Source organism: Sciurus vulgaris, assembly GCF_902686455.1.
Source record: "Sciurus vulgaris genome assembly, chromosome: X".
In the NCBI taxonomy this organism is placed as follows: Eukaryota; Metazoa; Chordata; class Mammalia; order Rodentia; family Sciuridae; genus Sciurus; species Sciurus vulgaris.
Window position 1 is genome coordinate 120,662,050 of NC_136471.1, and position 17,881 is coordinate 120,679,930.

Genomic DNA, 17,881 nt, shown 5'->3' on the forward strand with positions numbered 1-17,881 from the left:
TTTTAAGTTTCATAGCAGCTATTCTAAATTATCTTATTTCCACACCTAATACACCAGTAAGAGTGGGGACAGAAATAGGCTTTTGACTTTCCACTTTACAGTCAAGCAAAATCTCTTGTTATCCTCAGTTCAACTTTATAACAAAGGAAGTCGTGAATGTAACGGGCTGTGTATCATTTACCACAGTGGTAAATGAAGTCATCACTACTGTTCAAGAAAGGCCCCAAGGCCATCCTATTATAAAGAGATCAATGATACCAAGTGCTATAACAGAAGTAAAAACAGTCTAGGAGATACCTTTGTTCTATGCCAGAGGCAGGAAGAGGGACTGAGCTGAAATAAAACAACAAAACACATAAAATGTCTCCTTTGTGATTTTAATTGAAGCATTGCTATTCATTTTTAACTCTCTTATAAGCACCAAATTTTAATATCTAAATCCATTTTTTGGGAAAGAAATCACCATCAAGAACTTCCCTCCAGAACATAACAATGATGTTCATTCCTCCAAACATCCAAATTTAGTTCTACCAAAACCAAAATGGAAAAAAATAAAAAACAAAACAAAACAAAAAAAAACAAAAAAAAACCCACACAGAACTAAAAAGTAACAAAAATCACATTCTAGGGGGTCAGTGCACTTCGCAGTCTTTGCTGTACTATCCTAATTGCCCTTCAGCTGACTTTCAAAAAATAACACCCTAGCTCATCAAAATATACATTTTCCATTTGCTTTTTTAAATTAAGAATAATAATTAAAAGAAGAGAAAACTTTAAGGAGTTCACAATCAATTGCCCAACTCATTTTGATGTCATGTACAGCATTCGGAGGTCAGGAAAGCTGTTTGCAGCACACATGATTAGGGGATATTCATCTTCAAGGTTTAGCTTTCTTCCAAACAGTGTAAAATACCCACCTGGACAGACAGTCAAGGAATGAAAGCAGGTAATTCAAGGAGGAACAGGCATCACTTAACATTTGTGTGTTGGTCTACAAACTGGAAGATGGATGAAAAGCTTCGTGGCTTAGAGTGCTATGATAATGAGAATGAAAGCCTTTGAAGAAGGCCACTCTGCAGTGTGGGATTTCTGAAGGGGGCACTGAGGAGACAAAAGACTAAAGAAAGACACAGATGTTCTTAGGTATCACTACTCCTTACCAGGTCTCACAAAAGGTTTGGGGAATTAGTATGAGAAGAAAAGGAAAGGAAAGGAGGAGGGAGTGAGAGGAAGGGAGAGACAGGGTGAGCAGGAGAAGAGAGAAGGAAAAAAGGGTACAAAGAAGGAAGAAAGGGAACCAGAGGGCAGAATCCTTTTCCCAAATGTTACCAATTGACCTCTCAAACCTTTTAAACATGTGAAAACACAACTGACCCCATAAAAATGCTTCTGTAGCAAATTATATTCCATACCTTTACAATTATATCAAATGAATCCTAGTGTTATTTACAACTAAAAAGAACCAATAAAAACTGCTCCTGAAGGGAACCCTGAATCAGGCTGAATGGTAGGAGAGACTGAATCTTTCCACAGGCCATGGAAGGACATGGCTGCCTCACAAACCAGAGAATCCCCTTCCTCTCATGGAGGACCTAGGGAGTTCTTGCCTCTTGCCCAGGCCTCAGTAGACTGCCTGTGTTCTGTCAGGCTCTGTCAGTACCAGCCTAACCACAGGCTGACAGCAACAATTCCTGGAATGAATCTGCCATAATTTCCCTATGTATATATATGAATACACCACAGTGAATCCCACCATCATGTACCTCCACAGAATGGGGTCCTAATTAGAATAAGATATATTCCATGCTTGTATAATTTTATCAAAATGGACTCTACTGTCATGTATAACTAAAAAGAACCAACAAAAAAAGTGACTCTTTAATCATATAACTCTTTTATGATATAAAAAGAAAAAAACTGCTGTCACAGGAACCTAGGTTGAGCCACTGCAGACAAGGAAGTTGTTGACTACAGACTACAGTCTGCCTACTTTTTAGAAGAGGGAAAGACAGTGCAAGTTTCCAAAAATAATGTTCTCATTTTGGTTCTCCTCCATGTTCTTTCCTTTGTGATTGGGACTAACTTAAGTGGAACTCACGGAGAACACATTAACTCTGCACTCCCAGCATTTTTTCAGCTCTCAGTTTTTATTGCAAATTAGCATCAAGTGTAGAAACTAACATTAAAATCTGATGATTTTAATATGAGTAAAATGAGTGTCTCCAGGATTTTTATCTGCCACAGGGGGGGCAGCATTTTATATTAGAGCATCTAGAGCATTTCAATTTCAGGTGCACAGAAGGCACCTGGAGGACTGGTGGAACGGGTCACTGGTCCCAGCTCCAGCACTTCTGATTCGGCAGCTGATCAGGGTGGGGTATGATAATCTGTATATATAATGAGTTCCCAGGTGGTGCAGCAGATCTGGGATCACCTTTGAAACCCACTTCTTTAGCCCAGTGGTACCTGATTATTAAAAGCACCTGGGAAACTGTGGCACATCACACCTAACAGTCTCTGAGAATATGGCCCAGAAATCAGTTTTTTTAAAGCTCTAAGCTAAGTTTACATACCACAGAGCTATTTATTTATTATTAGAATTTAAAATATTAAACTGGTACAGGATTGACTTGGAGGTTTTGATCTGACAACACAATATCACGGTCAAAGGATACAATTCCAAGTATGAAGGGACACAGACGATCTCCTTTGAGAATTCCACAGGACAATAGAGGTGCCCAAGCTGTTCTTCATAGAGTGACAGGGCTTCCGTCAAATTGACACAGTTCCCCTAAATCAAAGAGAGAAAAGCAAACAATGGGATTCTTGAGTCCTAGTCATTCGAATGTCTCTAATAAAAGAGAACAATTCTAGCTTGAGATAAAAGTTCATCTTTAAAAATGAGATAAGGTCTCTCTGTACTTTCACAAATTGCACCAGATTCTATTTATAGACTTATTAGCTCATTTTCCTTCTACCTCATTTACCAAGATACTTCAAATTATTAGAGTATGAAGTAATAGAAAGCAGTGAGACCAATTTCTCATTAGTGACACAGTTCACTGTATCCTCACCATGCAATTTAGCAAAGATTCATACACATAACCCATTCAAAGTAAATTTTATCAATAATGGTCACCATTGTGTTGAAAATGAAGTATTAAAAAGACAATGTTCTTGCTTTCCAAATGGTTTAAACTACAACACTAAGAGTCTAAAATATTCACAAGGAACTACATTCACAGCTCATGCTTCTTTCCCCAAAACCGTAATTGATTTTAAGGCATAAGACAACAAATGCTTATTCAGGATATATGCTAAGGATATCTGCCCCCTCAATTGCACTCTTTATCAAAAACTTCCCTTATTGTCCTAACTTTTCTCCTTTTTTGGTCACCACTTTTTCAGCCCCCCTAGCAGCTAGGAATGGTCAATGAGATATAGTGGAAGTCTGCTAGGAAAACTTTTGATTCTAAACAATCAAGGAGAGAGGGAGTGATATGCTCCTTCAACTCTCTTCCAGTCTTCAACCTGGTTGTGACATTTGGGGCTGCAGCAGCCATCTTATGTCCACGAGGGAAAAAGGGTGAAGAGAATCAGTGATTCTGACCAAGGTAGAGCAGCTAAATCTGCCTAGCTCAAGAGCAGCACTTTGCAATCTTTAATATGCATATAAATCAAAGGGGATTCTGTTAAAATGCAGATTTTGATTAGTTCTGGGATATGGTTTATCATCATTATAGTACAATTTTCCCCTAGGTGATTTTCACTTTGAATTTAGAAAACAAGATGGATATTTAATACCACCTACTATTTTTTAACCATTGAAGTTCTTAACATTCAGAAGACCACTGAATCTGTGTTATTAACTCTACTTCTTCTTCACAAGAACTTTACTATTAATTTGCCTCAAAATAGCCAAGTACAATGTAAGGTGAAATATATACAAATAAAGGCAGCCTATGATGTAAGAACTTCTGAGAATGGCATTTCAAAATCAACCAGCCAGCCAGCCAGTCAGCCACGGACAAGAGGTTAGAACTATTCCAAGGGCTGGCCTTGGTGGTTTTAACTTAGCACATTCGCTCAGCATGACGTCGTCATTCAGTGCCAGCCTGTTTAATAACCCATCATCTAGGGTCATGCAGTGGGATTTGGTCAAAAAGCCTATCACCAGCATATAATTTGGTTTCAACATCAAGTTCACTATGAGAGCATATAAACACCACACGTGTAATTTACGACTCATAAATAGAAAATGCTACCGGTTGTTTTTAGAACACATCACCACTGGGGAAGGTATAGAATGGAATGCCACCAAGGTGCACAGCCAAATGGTTTTCTTTGCCATATTAAAACTGACACCACAGTCTACCTTTAGAGAGGACACATGAGAGGACCTCCTTATAGAAAATGTGGTAAGGAAATGGGAAAGCTTCAATTTATTCTTTCCCAACACTGCCAAGAACAATTTTTAAGAAGAGAAAAAAGAAACTCTCCACAAATAGAGACCTACCCCCCAAAATAACATGATACACACTTCACTTTGCTGTCTACTTAAATAGAACATTTTTCTTTTATTTTTAAGACACATAGGGCATGCAGAACAGAAATCAAAAATAGCAAAGAATTAATTGCCCCTTAAGGATGAGAGAAAGAGATGGGACAAGAGGTAGGAACACAACTAGGGGTTAAACCTCAATTCAGCAGCTTTGGTTCTAGAAAGTTCTCCTTGTCCCATGTTAGGTTAAGTAGGTGACAATTTCCTGTTTTACTTTATAGATTTCTGTATTGTTTGTACCTTCTAAACTTAAGTTAGTTAGCATATATTATTTCTATAAAAAAGAAAACCAGAGCACATCCTTGATATGCCTTTTTAAATCAGGTTCAAAAGCAAGCAAAACTAAGTAATATAGGAAATCACAAGTAAGTCTATAAATAAAATGTAAGAATTTTTTAAATAATAATAAGGATAGATTACTTCCAAAAAGCAGCAGGTATTAGGCAGGAATATATTTATATCAAAAGTACTAGTAATTTCTAGTTTGAATTGGATGGGAGTAATCAGAAGTTTGCTATTATTTCACAGCATAATTTGCATACATGTTATATACATAGTTCTATGCATCAAATAGCCTATCATTTTAAAAAACAGGGTGTTAGAGAGAGAAGGGAGGTGTTCAAGTCCCAGGACCTTCCTCCTAGTCCCATGAGAGCAATTCCTCCCCAATTTAAATTCTATCAGCCCCATCTGGACCAGTTCAATTCCCACAATATATTCCCCAGCTTCATGGTATGCTACTAAGGTTGCCTTCAAGCAGTCAGGTGACACCAGTGACATCACAAGCTTCCAATGTGATACAAGCAGTTCTGGGCAGGAACATTTAGCTTTTGTGAATCACTATACAACCTATACAGCACTTTCATCCCATCCTTAACCTTACATTCCAGTTCTAAGTTGCAAACTTCAGCTAACAGGGTGAGCACAGCAGTAAAGTAAGGGTATACCCAAGCATGTCACTCAGCAGTTTAAAAAAAAAAATCAAGGACTGAAGCTAGGCCGAGTGACTTGCCTAACACTCATGAGGCATGAAGCCCTAGGTTCCATTCCGAGCACCACAAAAAACAAAATAAACAAACAAAAACCACCTCGCTGGTAACTAAATCAATATATCCTCAATCAGACCACCCTGCTTCTTGACTTGCCTTCAGCTTCCTGAAAGGCCTGCACCCTTCATTCCATATGAATCACAGGATTTGGCAGATTACACTACTGACTTACTCCATGTTCCTCAAAATGAATAACACAAAATGGGTATCATAAAACAAGATCACTTTGTATTTCCAGCTGTAACGAACACAGAGACAGAAAATATGTTGTAATATATCTTCTGGAAAATTCTTGAAAAACAGCCCACCCCTGAGCATATAATACCTGTGATTTTTTGATACAAGTCAGTTGGCCAAGACAAATTATCAAAGCCCAGACCATTAATACTTATGATTGGACTGTGGTGGTAGTCTAAGTAAGCATTTCTATTAGTATCCCATACTAAGATACCAGTTCTCCATAGGAGTCAGTCTATCAGGCAAATATTTAAGACAAAGAAAACAGTCACATTTTCTTTCCAACACCACCTGTTATCTACTACAAACTAACAGGCTCACAGGGAACCCATTTTTTTTCACTCTCTTTAATTTTTTTTTTCTTTTTGCCACTTTAAGACAGGATCTCACTAAGTTGCCTCAAACCTGTGATCCTCCTGCCTCAGTCTCCCAAGTTGCAATGATTGAACTTGCAATCACTCTTGCATCAGTCTCCACATTAGCTGGGATTACTAATGTGTGCTACCATACCTGGCTTTTATTTGGGGGGGGTGTCTCTTTTTAGTTAAACAACTTTGACTTAAACCTGCATGAGATTTCTATTTCAGAACCATGAAAGAAAAAAAAAAATGCTACAAATATGCTCTGCTTAAGAAATACCACTCATAAAAATACCCAACTTGCTGAATCTGGGTTGCTTTTATAATAAGAAGCCTTTGAGCAGCTTTCACTGAAGATATCCTATAAAACAGGGGTCAGCAAACTTCCTCTGTAAAAAGCCAGACAGAAAATATTTTAGGCTGTGCAGATCATAAGGCCATCCCCACAACTACTTCTCACTGCCACTATAGCACGAAAGCAGCCACAGACACTATGTAATGAATGGGCATGGCTGTGTGCCAAGAAAACTACAAAAGCAGCAGAAGGGCAGATTTGGCCCATAGTTTGCAGACCTCTGCTCTAAATAGAACCAAATTTAGAATGTGTTTTAAAAAATCATTTCTAAATATCAGGGGGTAAATTATCCACTTATAGATCATTATCTGCTCTCCTCAAAGCTTTGCAACTTTTTCACCAAGTGCAAAGTCAGGATGAATCACTACATGCCTGCAGGCGTTGCACACAGTGGGAAGAGGGAGAAAAAAAAAAAAACGGTCAGAATCTGAGTCAAGGTGTTTCAGAGTTGTGTTATTCACCTCAGATCCCATAAAAAGTCCAGGGTAGGGTCTGGAGGCAGGAACCTTCTCAGGAGACTAAAGATCTCTACCTGTTACCAATGGTGAAACATTAACTTTAAAAAAAAATAGTCTTTGATCAATGGGTACAGTTCAACTGGAGCAAGAATTCTGGTGTGCTATTGCAGAGTATGCTGACTATGGATAACAAAAATATACTATACATTTTTAAAAGCTAGAAGAATTCAGAATAAAGAAATGAGAAATGGTTGAGAAGACAAACAAACTTACTGATTCAAACATTACATGTGTATATTCATGTATTGAAACATCACATGGTACCTCATTAGTAGATACAATTCTTATATGTTTATGTCTTTCACAACTTAAAACTTTTAATTAAAAAGCAGCACATATTACTTAACAAACAAAATATACATTTTTTTTTAGTGAAATGAATTCCTAAGATCCAAATACAATGTATTACTACTTTGTAAAGTTGTTCACATATAGAGAGTCATGTGATTAGGACTGTGGACATATGGTAGAATATGAAATACTGTTTATGAAATAAACATATGAAAATATGAAATGTTGTTTAAATCATAGACACTAAACTATGATTTAAACAATAAACCTCTTATGTCAGTAAAAATCAAAGTCAGGGTAGTGGGGATATTTTCCTATAAATCCAGAAGAAGTCAGACGGGAGTGCAATATTATCTAAGCTTCTGGCTCAAGGAATTTTTGTACCAAGAGACTGGATTATCAATTAGTTGCCTTTGCTGTCACTTTCACAATTTTATTAAGGATTTAATAGTTTCTGTGTATATAAATAATTTATACAGATAAAGAAATATACCTTCAAATTTCTTTGAAAATTAAAAATTCACTAGAGAATGAGAAAAACACCACAATTTGCTTCCATCTGGGGGCAGGAGCTCATACTACAGGCAAAGCTATTATTAAGTGTATGTTGATCAAGAGTGTCCCAGAGGATAAGGGGAGGAGGGAAAAAAACAATCTGTGTCTCCATCTGGTGGCAGCAGCTCATATTACAGTCAAACACTAGGGTTGACAAATCAGGATAATTCTTGAGTGCTGCTGTGAACTGATTTTAAAGAGATGACAGGTCAGCAATTTAGAAACTTACTGCTTGAAAAAATATCACCCAATGACGTTGTTCTATCATTAAAATACATAAATTTTGAGAATATGCATTCAACTTTCAAAATATAAAATTCTTCCTCAGAATCTCAGGAGGAAAAAAAGAAACTTGAGTAGCCTACCTGTGTAAAATATTTCCCATCCTGTTTCAATACCTTCATTGAGAGGTCAAGAATCAATCTGAGAAACTCCCATGTGGAATCTGAATGTTAAAAAAATAAATTTTATAAGTATGAGTTTGCATGCATCAAAAACATCTATCATCAAATATTCACTCTAGTACTAAACAATACAAAAACAGAACAATCCATGAGCTTGAGACCCAATATTAGAGTTTATTCATAAACAATAATGCACAGTCATATAGTTAGGTTCTTACATGCACACACACATAGATGCCGAGGTCAAAATCAAATTTGTATCCACTTAGCATTGTTCTCACACCACCAATAAAGATTTGACATAGGGGGTTGAAGGTATGGATCAGTGGTGGTGTGCTTACCTAGCCCACAAGAGCCCTGGGTTTCACAGCCACATCCTGCACCCAAATAAAAAAATTCCACACAAAGGCAATTGTTGAAATCTAAAACTGTTTCAAGGGGGAATGTGGCAACATTGAGGGAGAAATGCAAGGGTCATCAGATTGGGACCCCATTCTGCAAAGTCAGCAGTAAATTAAGTTTACAGAAAAAACATTAACAGAGAACACAAACCAGCAGTGATTGGGGGCATGTGGTTTGAGAAGGAGAACTGTCTCTTGTGCTGCTTAGAAAGATCACCAGTTTGTCCCATTACAGGTAAAAACACATTATTTAAATAAATTATCAAGCAATTTAATGTCTCAGTAATGTGATTATGAACCATTTCACTTAATGTTTGTTTCAAATGACTGAGTTAATTCATTTAATGGCAGAACAGGAATTAAAGCGAAATTCAAATCCAGCCATCTTTCCACCATGGGTCTCAGTTTAACTCTTTGAAAAATAAGAGAACTAGACAATCTCTAACATCCTTTCACCTCCACACAGTGCCAAGAGAAAACATTTCCATGTACATCTTGGTTAAAAACAAAACACAATCTACCTTCTTCTGGAGATGTGGAGATTGGAACAGCTGTCAAATCATTAATCACATAATCAAACTCTCTCCCTTCTTTGGCGTACCTCTTCAGTACTGGAATACAGTCTTCTATTAAAACCTTCCAGAGATAATAGGATTATACAAGTGAGCCAATACATGTGGATATAATTAAACAAAACTTATAGAGGAAGGGGGAAAATACAAGCTGGAGCTTAGATCCACAGCACCTGCCACATAAAAGAAAAAAACCTTCATTCATGTCTGTAATGGCAAAAATAAGTGTTCAGTATATGCCTCATATGCCTGCTCATTTCATCTAAACAACAATAAGAATTAGAGACAAGAAGCACACCAAGAACTATCTGAAAGCCAAGTTCATACTTTTAATACTGATCCAGATTGTCTCTCCTAACACTATCTGATTTTTCTTCTAGTGTTTTATTTTATACTAAGCACTGAATGACTTCAAGGCTTATTGATTTTTGCATCTTAAACTATTAACCTATGGTTTCTGAAATACTGAGTACTGCTGATAATAAAGTCATGTCATAAACACCAACTTCCACCACAGAGGAGTCATCAAGCGTGGTGAATAAGGGTTGAAATTCTCAGACAGATCCTATATAGTAAATATAGTAGATAACCCCTGATATGCAGTTTCACTAGCCATGGTTTTAATTACCCTTGGCCAACCTTAGGCTGAATGTATTAAATGGAAAGTTCCAGAAATAAACTATTTAAGTTTTAAATTGTGTGCCGTTCTGATAGTACGATGAAATCTTGCATCACCCTGTCTAGGACATAAGTCATGCATTTTTCCAGAGTATTCATACTGCATATATATATATATATATATATATATAACTACCAGTCATTTAATAGCCACTTAGTAGCCACCTCAGTTATTAAACTATTGTAGTATCACAGAGCTTGTGTTAAAGTTACCCTTATTTTACTTAATACTGACCCCAAAGCACAAAAGTAGTAGTGCTGGAATTTTATTACAGTATGTTATTATTGCTGTTCTGCTTATTAATAATAGCTATTATTAATCTTATTATACATAGCTTATAAATTCAACCTTATCATAAGTATGTACAGACATGGTATATGTAGAGATCGGTACTACCTACAGTTTCAAGCATCCACTAGGGGTCTGGGATCATATTCCTCCAGAATAAGAGAGGACTACTTTATAGGAAATAAGTTTTGAGTTTGCCTCTTCTTTGAAACAATGAAGCTATATGCTGAGGACACACCTGGCTCTAAGCAAAATCCTGAATGAGAGAGGAGTTATTCTCCTCATCTGTTATTTTTCTAACTACAAAAAAAAAAAATCACATGTAACAAGTCAGAAATCAAAAGTCTGCCACAATTCCCTATGATGACATCCTATAGTTTTTATCAGTCATAATTGTTGTTGTTTTTTTTTTTTTTTTTTTTTTTTTTTGGTGCTGGGGATTTGAACCCAGGGCCTTGTGCATATGAGGCAAGCACTCTACCAACTGAGCTATATCCCCAGACCTAGTCATAATTTTTAAAAGAATTTTACTGTCCTATTGTTTTATAACTTGCTTCACTTAATGCATCAGACTAGTTCAAGTAGGCAAAGATAAAGTACTAACACCTCATCTGCCTATAATCTACATATTAATCTCATTTCATTTGTTCATAATTTCCCACATACTCATATAGATTCTTATAAATACACACACCTAAACTCACAAATGTGTCCTCTTTTGTAAAACTTGGATCACATACATCATTCTCAACTTGGACATTTTTTGTCTAACATTGTTTTTATATTATAATTATAATAATTGTATTTCTATATAAGGATCATATTTTTAAGATTATGCTGTTCCACTAAAAATGTTCTACTCTTATGATCACCAAGCCTTGGCCTCTATGAACATGATAAACTTCCTTCTCCTGATGCCTTTCTCTGTGAACTGGGTGCTCAAACGCTGGGTCAATAAGGTAATCAGTCATGTGTGTTTTAAATTTTTAGTTTTGGAAATAATTCATGTTCCAACCAATAACACCTGAAAGCCACAATTTCCTTGTCCTTGCATCCTCCCTACCATGGAATACTGTCCTAAATTTTGCCAAGCCCCTTGCTAATATTTTCAAATGAACTTCCCAGGTTGTCAACAGGGATGAGTGTCATGCAGTATTTTTTAAGGTTAATTTGACTTTCCTCTTCTGAAAAGTATTACTTCATATCCTTTATACTTTTTAAATTTAGCTAACTTCATTTTTAAATTTTAAGTGGTACAGACTTTTTGTTAGTCATGGGATCAACACCCTAACATATTTGTTACCAGTACTTTTCTAGTCTTTTAGGTTGGTAATGCCAACAAAACAGCAACAGTTTCTGCATGTCTTCTCTTTCTTAAAATGTTTCAAATTCTAAATTTTCATAAAGGCATTGATTTTTATATCTACAGTTAACCTACTAAAATTCCTCTTTCCATGGTTTCTAGGGTTAGTTCACTTTGTTCTCATGCAGAAGGATGGCTTATTAAATCAACTAAACCTCCTTTTCCCAAGTGAACTGAAACAAATCTTAGGTCATGTACTAGAGTTCACATACTAGCACTATGTGTAGGAATACACACCCAGACATACAAGTTCCTGTGAAATTCCTCTCAATTATATGTCTAATTCTATATCATATTTCCTATTTGAATACCATCCTTACAGTAAATTAACAATATAGGATAAGTCTACCTTCACTATGATTATTTTCCAAAGTCTTCTTGGCTATTCTGAGATATTTATCTTCAAAAATGAACTTTGAAATCAGTAGGTCTAACTCTAAATCTCTTCCTTGGAATAACTTATAACTACAAAAAACAAAAACAAAAAAACAGGCATTTTCAGTCATTTCCATGCAGGAAATATAGCATGCCTCTCCTCCCCACATTCAGACCTTATGTGATATCTTTCAATAAGATCTTAACATAATTCAGGTCAGTCTCAGAACACCATTCTTGCCTAGTTTTTTTCCTAGATATTTAACAGGTGATTATTACTTTGAATAGGATTTCCTGCCCACTCACCCCTCCCTCTTCAAACTATTCAGCATTTTAGCAGGAAAAAAATTTTTAATCTGCCCCTATCTATCACTTTACTAAATTCTCATGAATCCAACTGATTTTATATGTTTCCTAGATTTTTCTCAACATTCTTATCACCTGCAATTTTTTATAGTTTTCATCTCCCTACCTAACTATATTACCTGCCTCAAAAACAACATTGAACACAAATAATAAGCATCCTCATTTTGTTCCTAGTTTTCAGGGGAAATGGCTTTTGCCACTTACTATATTTTATATTTTGTCATTTACTATAATTTTACTGTTAAGTTTCTGATAATTAGTTTATATAATGCTTTGATGGTTCCCTCTAGTGCAATTTTATTTTACCTAAAGAATTTTTATGAAGAATGACTGTTAGTTGGGCATGGTGGTGCATGCCTATAATTCCAGCAGCTCAGCTCAGGATGATGAGGCAGGAAGATCATGAGTTCAAAGCCAGCCTCAGCAAAAGTGAGGCATTAAGCAAATCAGTGAGATGCTGTCTCTAAATAAAACACAAAATAGAGCTGGGGATGTGGCTCAGTAGTTATGTGCCCCTGAGTTCAATCCCCAGTATTACCACCCCACCACCAAAAAAAAAAAAAAAAATGACTGCTAGGCTGGGTTTGTAGTGCAGTGGTAGAGCACTTGCCTAGCATATATGAGGCACTGGGTTTGATCCCCAGCACTACATAAAAATAAGTAAATAAATAAATAGATAGATAGACAGATAGATAAATAGATAAATAAATCAAGGTATTGTGTCCATCTACAACTAAAAAAATGTTTTAAGTGACTGCTAAATATTCTCAGATTCTTATTCTTTCTTATTATTCAGTTCTTTGTTCATATAATGAATTATGTTAACAGTATTTCTTAAAATTCACATCTTTACATTTACAAAATCCTACTTAGGTAAACACAGTATTCTTAAATAAGTTGGTAGATTTTACTATTTTACTTGGAAACCTTGTTTGTGTGTGTGTGTGTGTATAAATATATAATCAGTCTTTAGTTTTCCTGGTATACTACCTGTATTTCGGTATTAAGGTTATTCTATAGTTATAAATCCAAGAGGGCTTTGGAATGTTTGCTATTTTCTAAACAAATGTTAAATAGCTGCAAAGACCTAGTTTATTTTCAGTGGTAGCATTTTAATGATAAGGGACTTGCATGCCCCTGAAGGAAGGTAGTCAGGTAGGTCTTTCTTCCCCCACAATAAAGGCCATCCACTCAGTCCCCCAAGCCCATTCCTTTAGAGTTTCAGGAGAACTCAGCCACAGAAGAATTTTCCAGGCTCCCCCTGGTGGTGCTGTTCCAGAAGAGAGGAGGATAAGGACGCACTCCAGCATCAACTCCCACCAATGATGCTTTAATGGAATGAGACAAACATCATTACCCTATGTACATGTATGACTACACAGTGTGACTCTACTTCGTGTACAACCAGAGAAAAAGTTGTACCCCATTTGTGTAAATGAATCAAAAAAAAATTTTAAAAAGTTAAAAAAATAAAAATAAAAGCAAACTGTGATTTGATACTGAATTCCTTTAACAGGTGACTTTGACAATATTCATTCACTTATTCTTTCATAATTTGTTTTTATTAGTGCATTATAGTTCACATAATTGTGGTGTTCATTTTGACATATTCACAAATGTATAACATATTTTGCTCCATTTCAATCCTCATTAAGATTCCCTTCCCTTCCCACCTCCCTCCCCGGATCCACTTCTATACTCTATTGATCTTCCTTATACTTATTTATTTGTTAATTGGCACATTATAGTTATACATAAAAGTGGAATTCATTGTGATATATTCACATATTTGTATATTATAATTTGGTCAATACATATTTATTGAACACCAAAAAACAAACAAAAACCCAGTCAACAACTCAACTGCTTGGGTTTGTGCTTATGGTCTTAATCCATGTAAGAAAGCCATATAAGAAGGTAGGGAGAAATGCAGAGACGCATACCTGTAATCCCAGCAGCTTGGGAGGCTGAAGCACGAGGATCATTAGTTCAAAGCCAGCCTCAGCAACTTAGTGAGGTCCTAAGCAACTCAGTGAGACCCTGTCTCTAAATAAAATACAAAAAAGGGCTGGGGATGTGGCTCAGTGGTTGAGTGTCCCTGGGTTCCATCCCTGGTGCCAAAAAAAAAAAAAAAAAGGTAGAGAGATAGGAGTCTGTGCCACACTCCTCTAAAATTACCCTATAACCTTGAAACAATTCCCTTTAAATTCTCTAAGCTTCACTTTCATTCATGTAATTCAAATAGTACCCACCAGGTACAAGTGTGAGAGTTAAATATCATGGGCAGGGGGTCTGGTTCACTGTTTGAAAATAGTGGTAACTTTAAACTCATGAAACAATTTGGTCAACACACTCTCAATAACCTAATATATCCTCCCCCAACAGTGGGGACTGAACCCAGTACTGCACACGTGTTAGGCAGTACACCGCAAGTGTTCTACAGCTGAGCTAAATCCCACTGCTTTTTTAAAATTTTATTTTGAGACAGGGTCTTGCTCGGTTGTCCAGGCTGGCCTTGAACTTGCAATCCTCCTGCCTCAGCCTCAGAAGTAGCTGGGATTACCACCACACCTGCCCTCCCCCACCGTTAAGCTTTTATATAGTAAAAGTTAAATTTATGTCTTTCTCCCCTACTGCCCACAAAACTATCACAACTGTATTTTAAGGTGCACAGAATTCCTCTCTCAACTTAAAAGATTAACATACATGTACCATGAAATCAAATTTAGATGCACATACATTAGAGAAGGAGGTGTTAAGATAATTTACATATTAAAACATCAAAATTTCTGAAGAAACACATTAAAGATTCTGTTAAAATATGTATTTGCTTGGATGCCTTGCCCTAACAAGCCTGTAGACATTGGTACAAAACATATGCATCTCCAAAATACAACATAAAACATATACTACACATCACAATGATGGGTCAACTTTCAAGCACAGTAGAATTCAGGACAGAAATGAATTACTTATTAACAAGAAGAAACTGTTTCTATCTCATGCATTTTAATCATCTATATCAACCAACTAAATATACCTGAATTCCTACTGAAAGACCAAAACTCAAGGAAATGACTCAGGATAAAACAAAAAGTGATGGTTGCCAAGACATAAAAAGGTTCATGACATCTTTTCTACAAGAACTAATGTAGGTCGGGGGCATTGCTCAGTGATAGAGTGTGTGCCTGAATGTGATCCCCAGCACTGAAAAAAAAAAGTTATGTGATTCAATTCAAAATGATTCAAACCTGGAGTTGGAGGTTTCTTTCTCATTATCTGTACATATCTACCCTAAATATAACTGTACATTGAACTCACATAAAGAGACAATCTATCTTCCTAACCAATTATACTAAAAGCTGTTTTAAGACACAATTCCAATCAACAACTCATATCAGTTGTCCTAAAATATATTACCAGGAAAACATAATTACCTGATAGCAGTCTCCTTTAAGATTGTCTAAGACGTCACCACATGTTTTTCGCATATATTTCTTACATCCATCAATCACCATTTGGTCAATGTCCGAAACAGGTTAAGGAGAATTTGAATGTATCAAAGAATTCTGAAATAGTAACACTATTTTTAAAGAAGGTCAAGACAAACATGATGGGTTTGTTGTTGTTGTTGTTGTTGTTTTATTTTGTCTTGTTTGGTACTGGGGATTGAACCCAGGGGTGCTTTACCACTGAGCCACAACCCCAGCCCTTAGCTAGACAGGATCTAGCTAAGTTGCTTAGGGACTCACTAAGTTGCTGAGGTTGGCCTTGAACTTGAAATCCTTCTGACTCAGCCTCCTGAGTCACTGGGATTATAGGCATGTGTCACTGATCCCAAAAAACAAAAAGGTTTTGTAGTACTAATTTGAGTATCATAAGCTAAAGAAGTTGATGACATAATGATTTTATTTTCACACTAAGAATACTAAAAAGGAAATGAATTTTCTCTTTTATCTTTTTTAAAATTTTTGTTAGTAATACTGGAGAATTGAACCAAGGGCCTCATGTATACCAGGCAAGCACTCTACCACTGAGCCACATCCCCAGCCCCCTGAATTTTCTTTTCTTCTCATGAAATGGCTTAGGGAAGCCATTTTTGTAACTCTAAGCAGCAGACAGGATACCAAAGCCATTTGCTCTTTAATCCTCAACTATGTTATCTCTGCTTCTTTGTTGGTAGCCACATAAAAGGCTAGTAGTACTAAATTGAAACATTTGTTCAAGGCAGTCTGTGTAACATATCTGCCTTTAGTCTGTGGTAATATTGAGTCTTAAAACAAAAAAAGAAGGACAAAAAAAAGAAGCCCAGGAAACTTGTTCTTTTATACAACAAAGGATATCTCTACCATAGTGACCATCTTTGGTTTCAGTTTGACTATTTCACATAATATACCCCCATCTCCACCTCCCAGAATCAGCACATCTTTGCCAGTGTAATCTTCTTTGCCACTGCCCATGATAGCCCGGGTATACGCCAGATCACTCTCCGCCAAATCTAGGGAGGAGAAACAAAAAGCCAAATGGAGACTACACAAATGCACAAACCTCCTCATTGCATCATCCTAGAAAGTGCTGAATCTGTCCTATAATGTACATTTTTCAATCTTTGAAAACTGTCAGTAGCATGTAGTTTTGTTTTTTTAGATTGAGGACTTTTCATTAATCGTTTGTCTCACACTGCTGTCTTTTAAGATGTCCATTTACAACATATTAACCTGCAGATTGCCTGGATTTTTGTGTAAACTTTGTCTTGACATTGTTTTTTTCTTGCGATGAGTGGCTGGATTATATTTTAAAAGAAAGTATGATTGGTTATTTAAAAATACTTTTTAGGGAAAAATCCAAACCTTAAGTAGCATTTCATCTGACACCTAACATAAATGGACAGTAGTCAGTGGAAAGAAAATCCAGTCTTAGGAATGTGCTTATATGCTGAATAATTAAAGCAATGACGTCTTTAGAGATGAAATGATATGATGTCTGGAAGCTGTTTCAAAATAATATAACATGGATAAGGTGCACACACTGGGACTTAGGTGAAACAAGACTGGCCAAGAGTTGATAATTACTGATGTTTGATGATGAGTACATGCAGGTTTATAATACTACTTAAAGTAAAATAATGTTGAGGCAAAGTTTACATGAAAATCCAGGCAATCTACAGGTTAATAGGTTGTAAATGTGTGTCTTAAAAGATAGCAGTGTCAGAGACAAACTTGGACAAATCCATAACTGTGGTATTTGTCAGGAAACACTATCATCCAACCTTTCATGACCTTATAACTTCATCAAGGCAGGGGTAGAATACTTACTAACATCTCCACTAAGGATAAGAATATTTCCAAACTGCTTTGAGTGTAGAATTTTAATATTCTGATAAGGCGAGTCTTCATCATACACCACTTCATCTATGTCGTACTCAACCAGGCGTCCATCAGCAGTAGGCCAATATCTGTCGATGGCCCCTCCTCGAACTATGGGTGGTAATCTGGAAAAAAAGGTAAA

At 36.3% G+C, this 17,881-nt stretch overlaps 1 protein-coding gene across 1 annotated transcript in view; it reads right to left on the reverse strand.

Moving 5' to 3' along the window:
* Positions 1-363: 363 nt before the first annotated feature.
* Positions 364-17,881, reverse strand: part of SMS (spermine synthase) — a 51,330-nt gene continuing 33,812 nt past the window's right edge. Inside the window, exons 5-11 of the mRNA XM_079122987.1 lie at positions 17,689-17,864; positions 16,717-16,871; positions 15,811-15,900; positions 9,252-9,366; positions 8,291-8,370; positions 2,676-2,791; positions 364-917 (exon numbers count right to left, since the gene is read on the reverse strand). Coding sequence (XP_078979113.1) covers positions 878-917; positions 2,676-2,791; positions 8,291-8,370; positions 9,252-9,366; positions 15,811-15,900; positions 16,717-16,871; positions 17,689-17,864 — 772 coding nt within the window. The 3' untranslated portion in view covers positions 364-877. The remainder of the gene's footprint in view (positions 918-2,675; positions 2,792-8,290; positions 8,371-9,251; positions 9,367-15,810; positions 15,901-16,716; positions 16,872-17,688; positions 17,865-17,881) is intronic.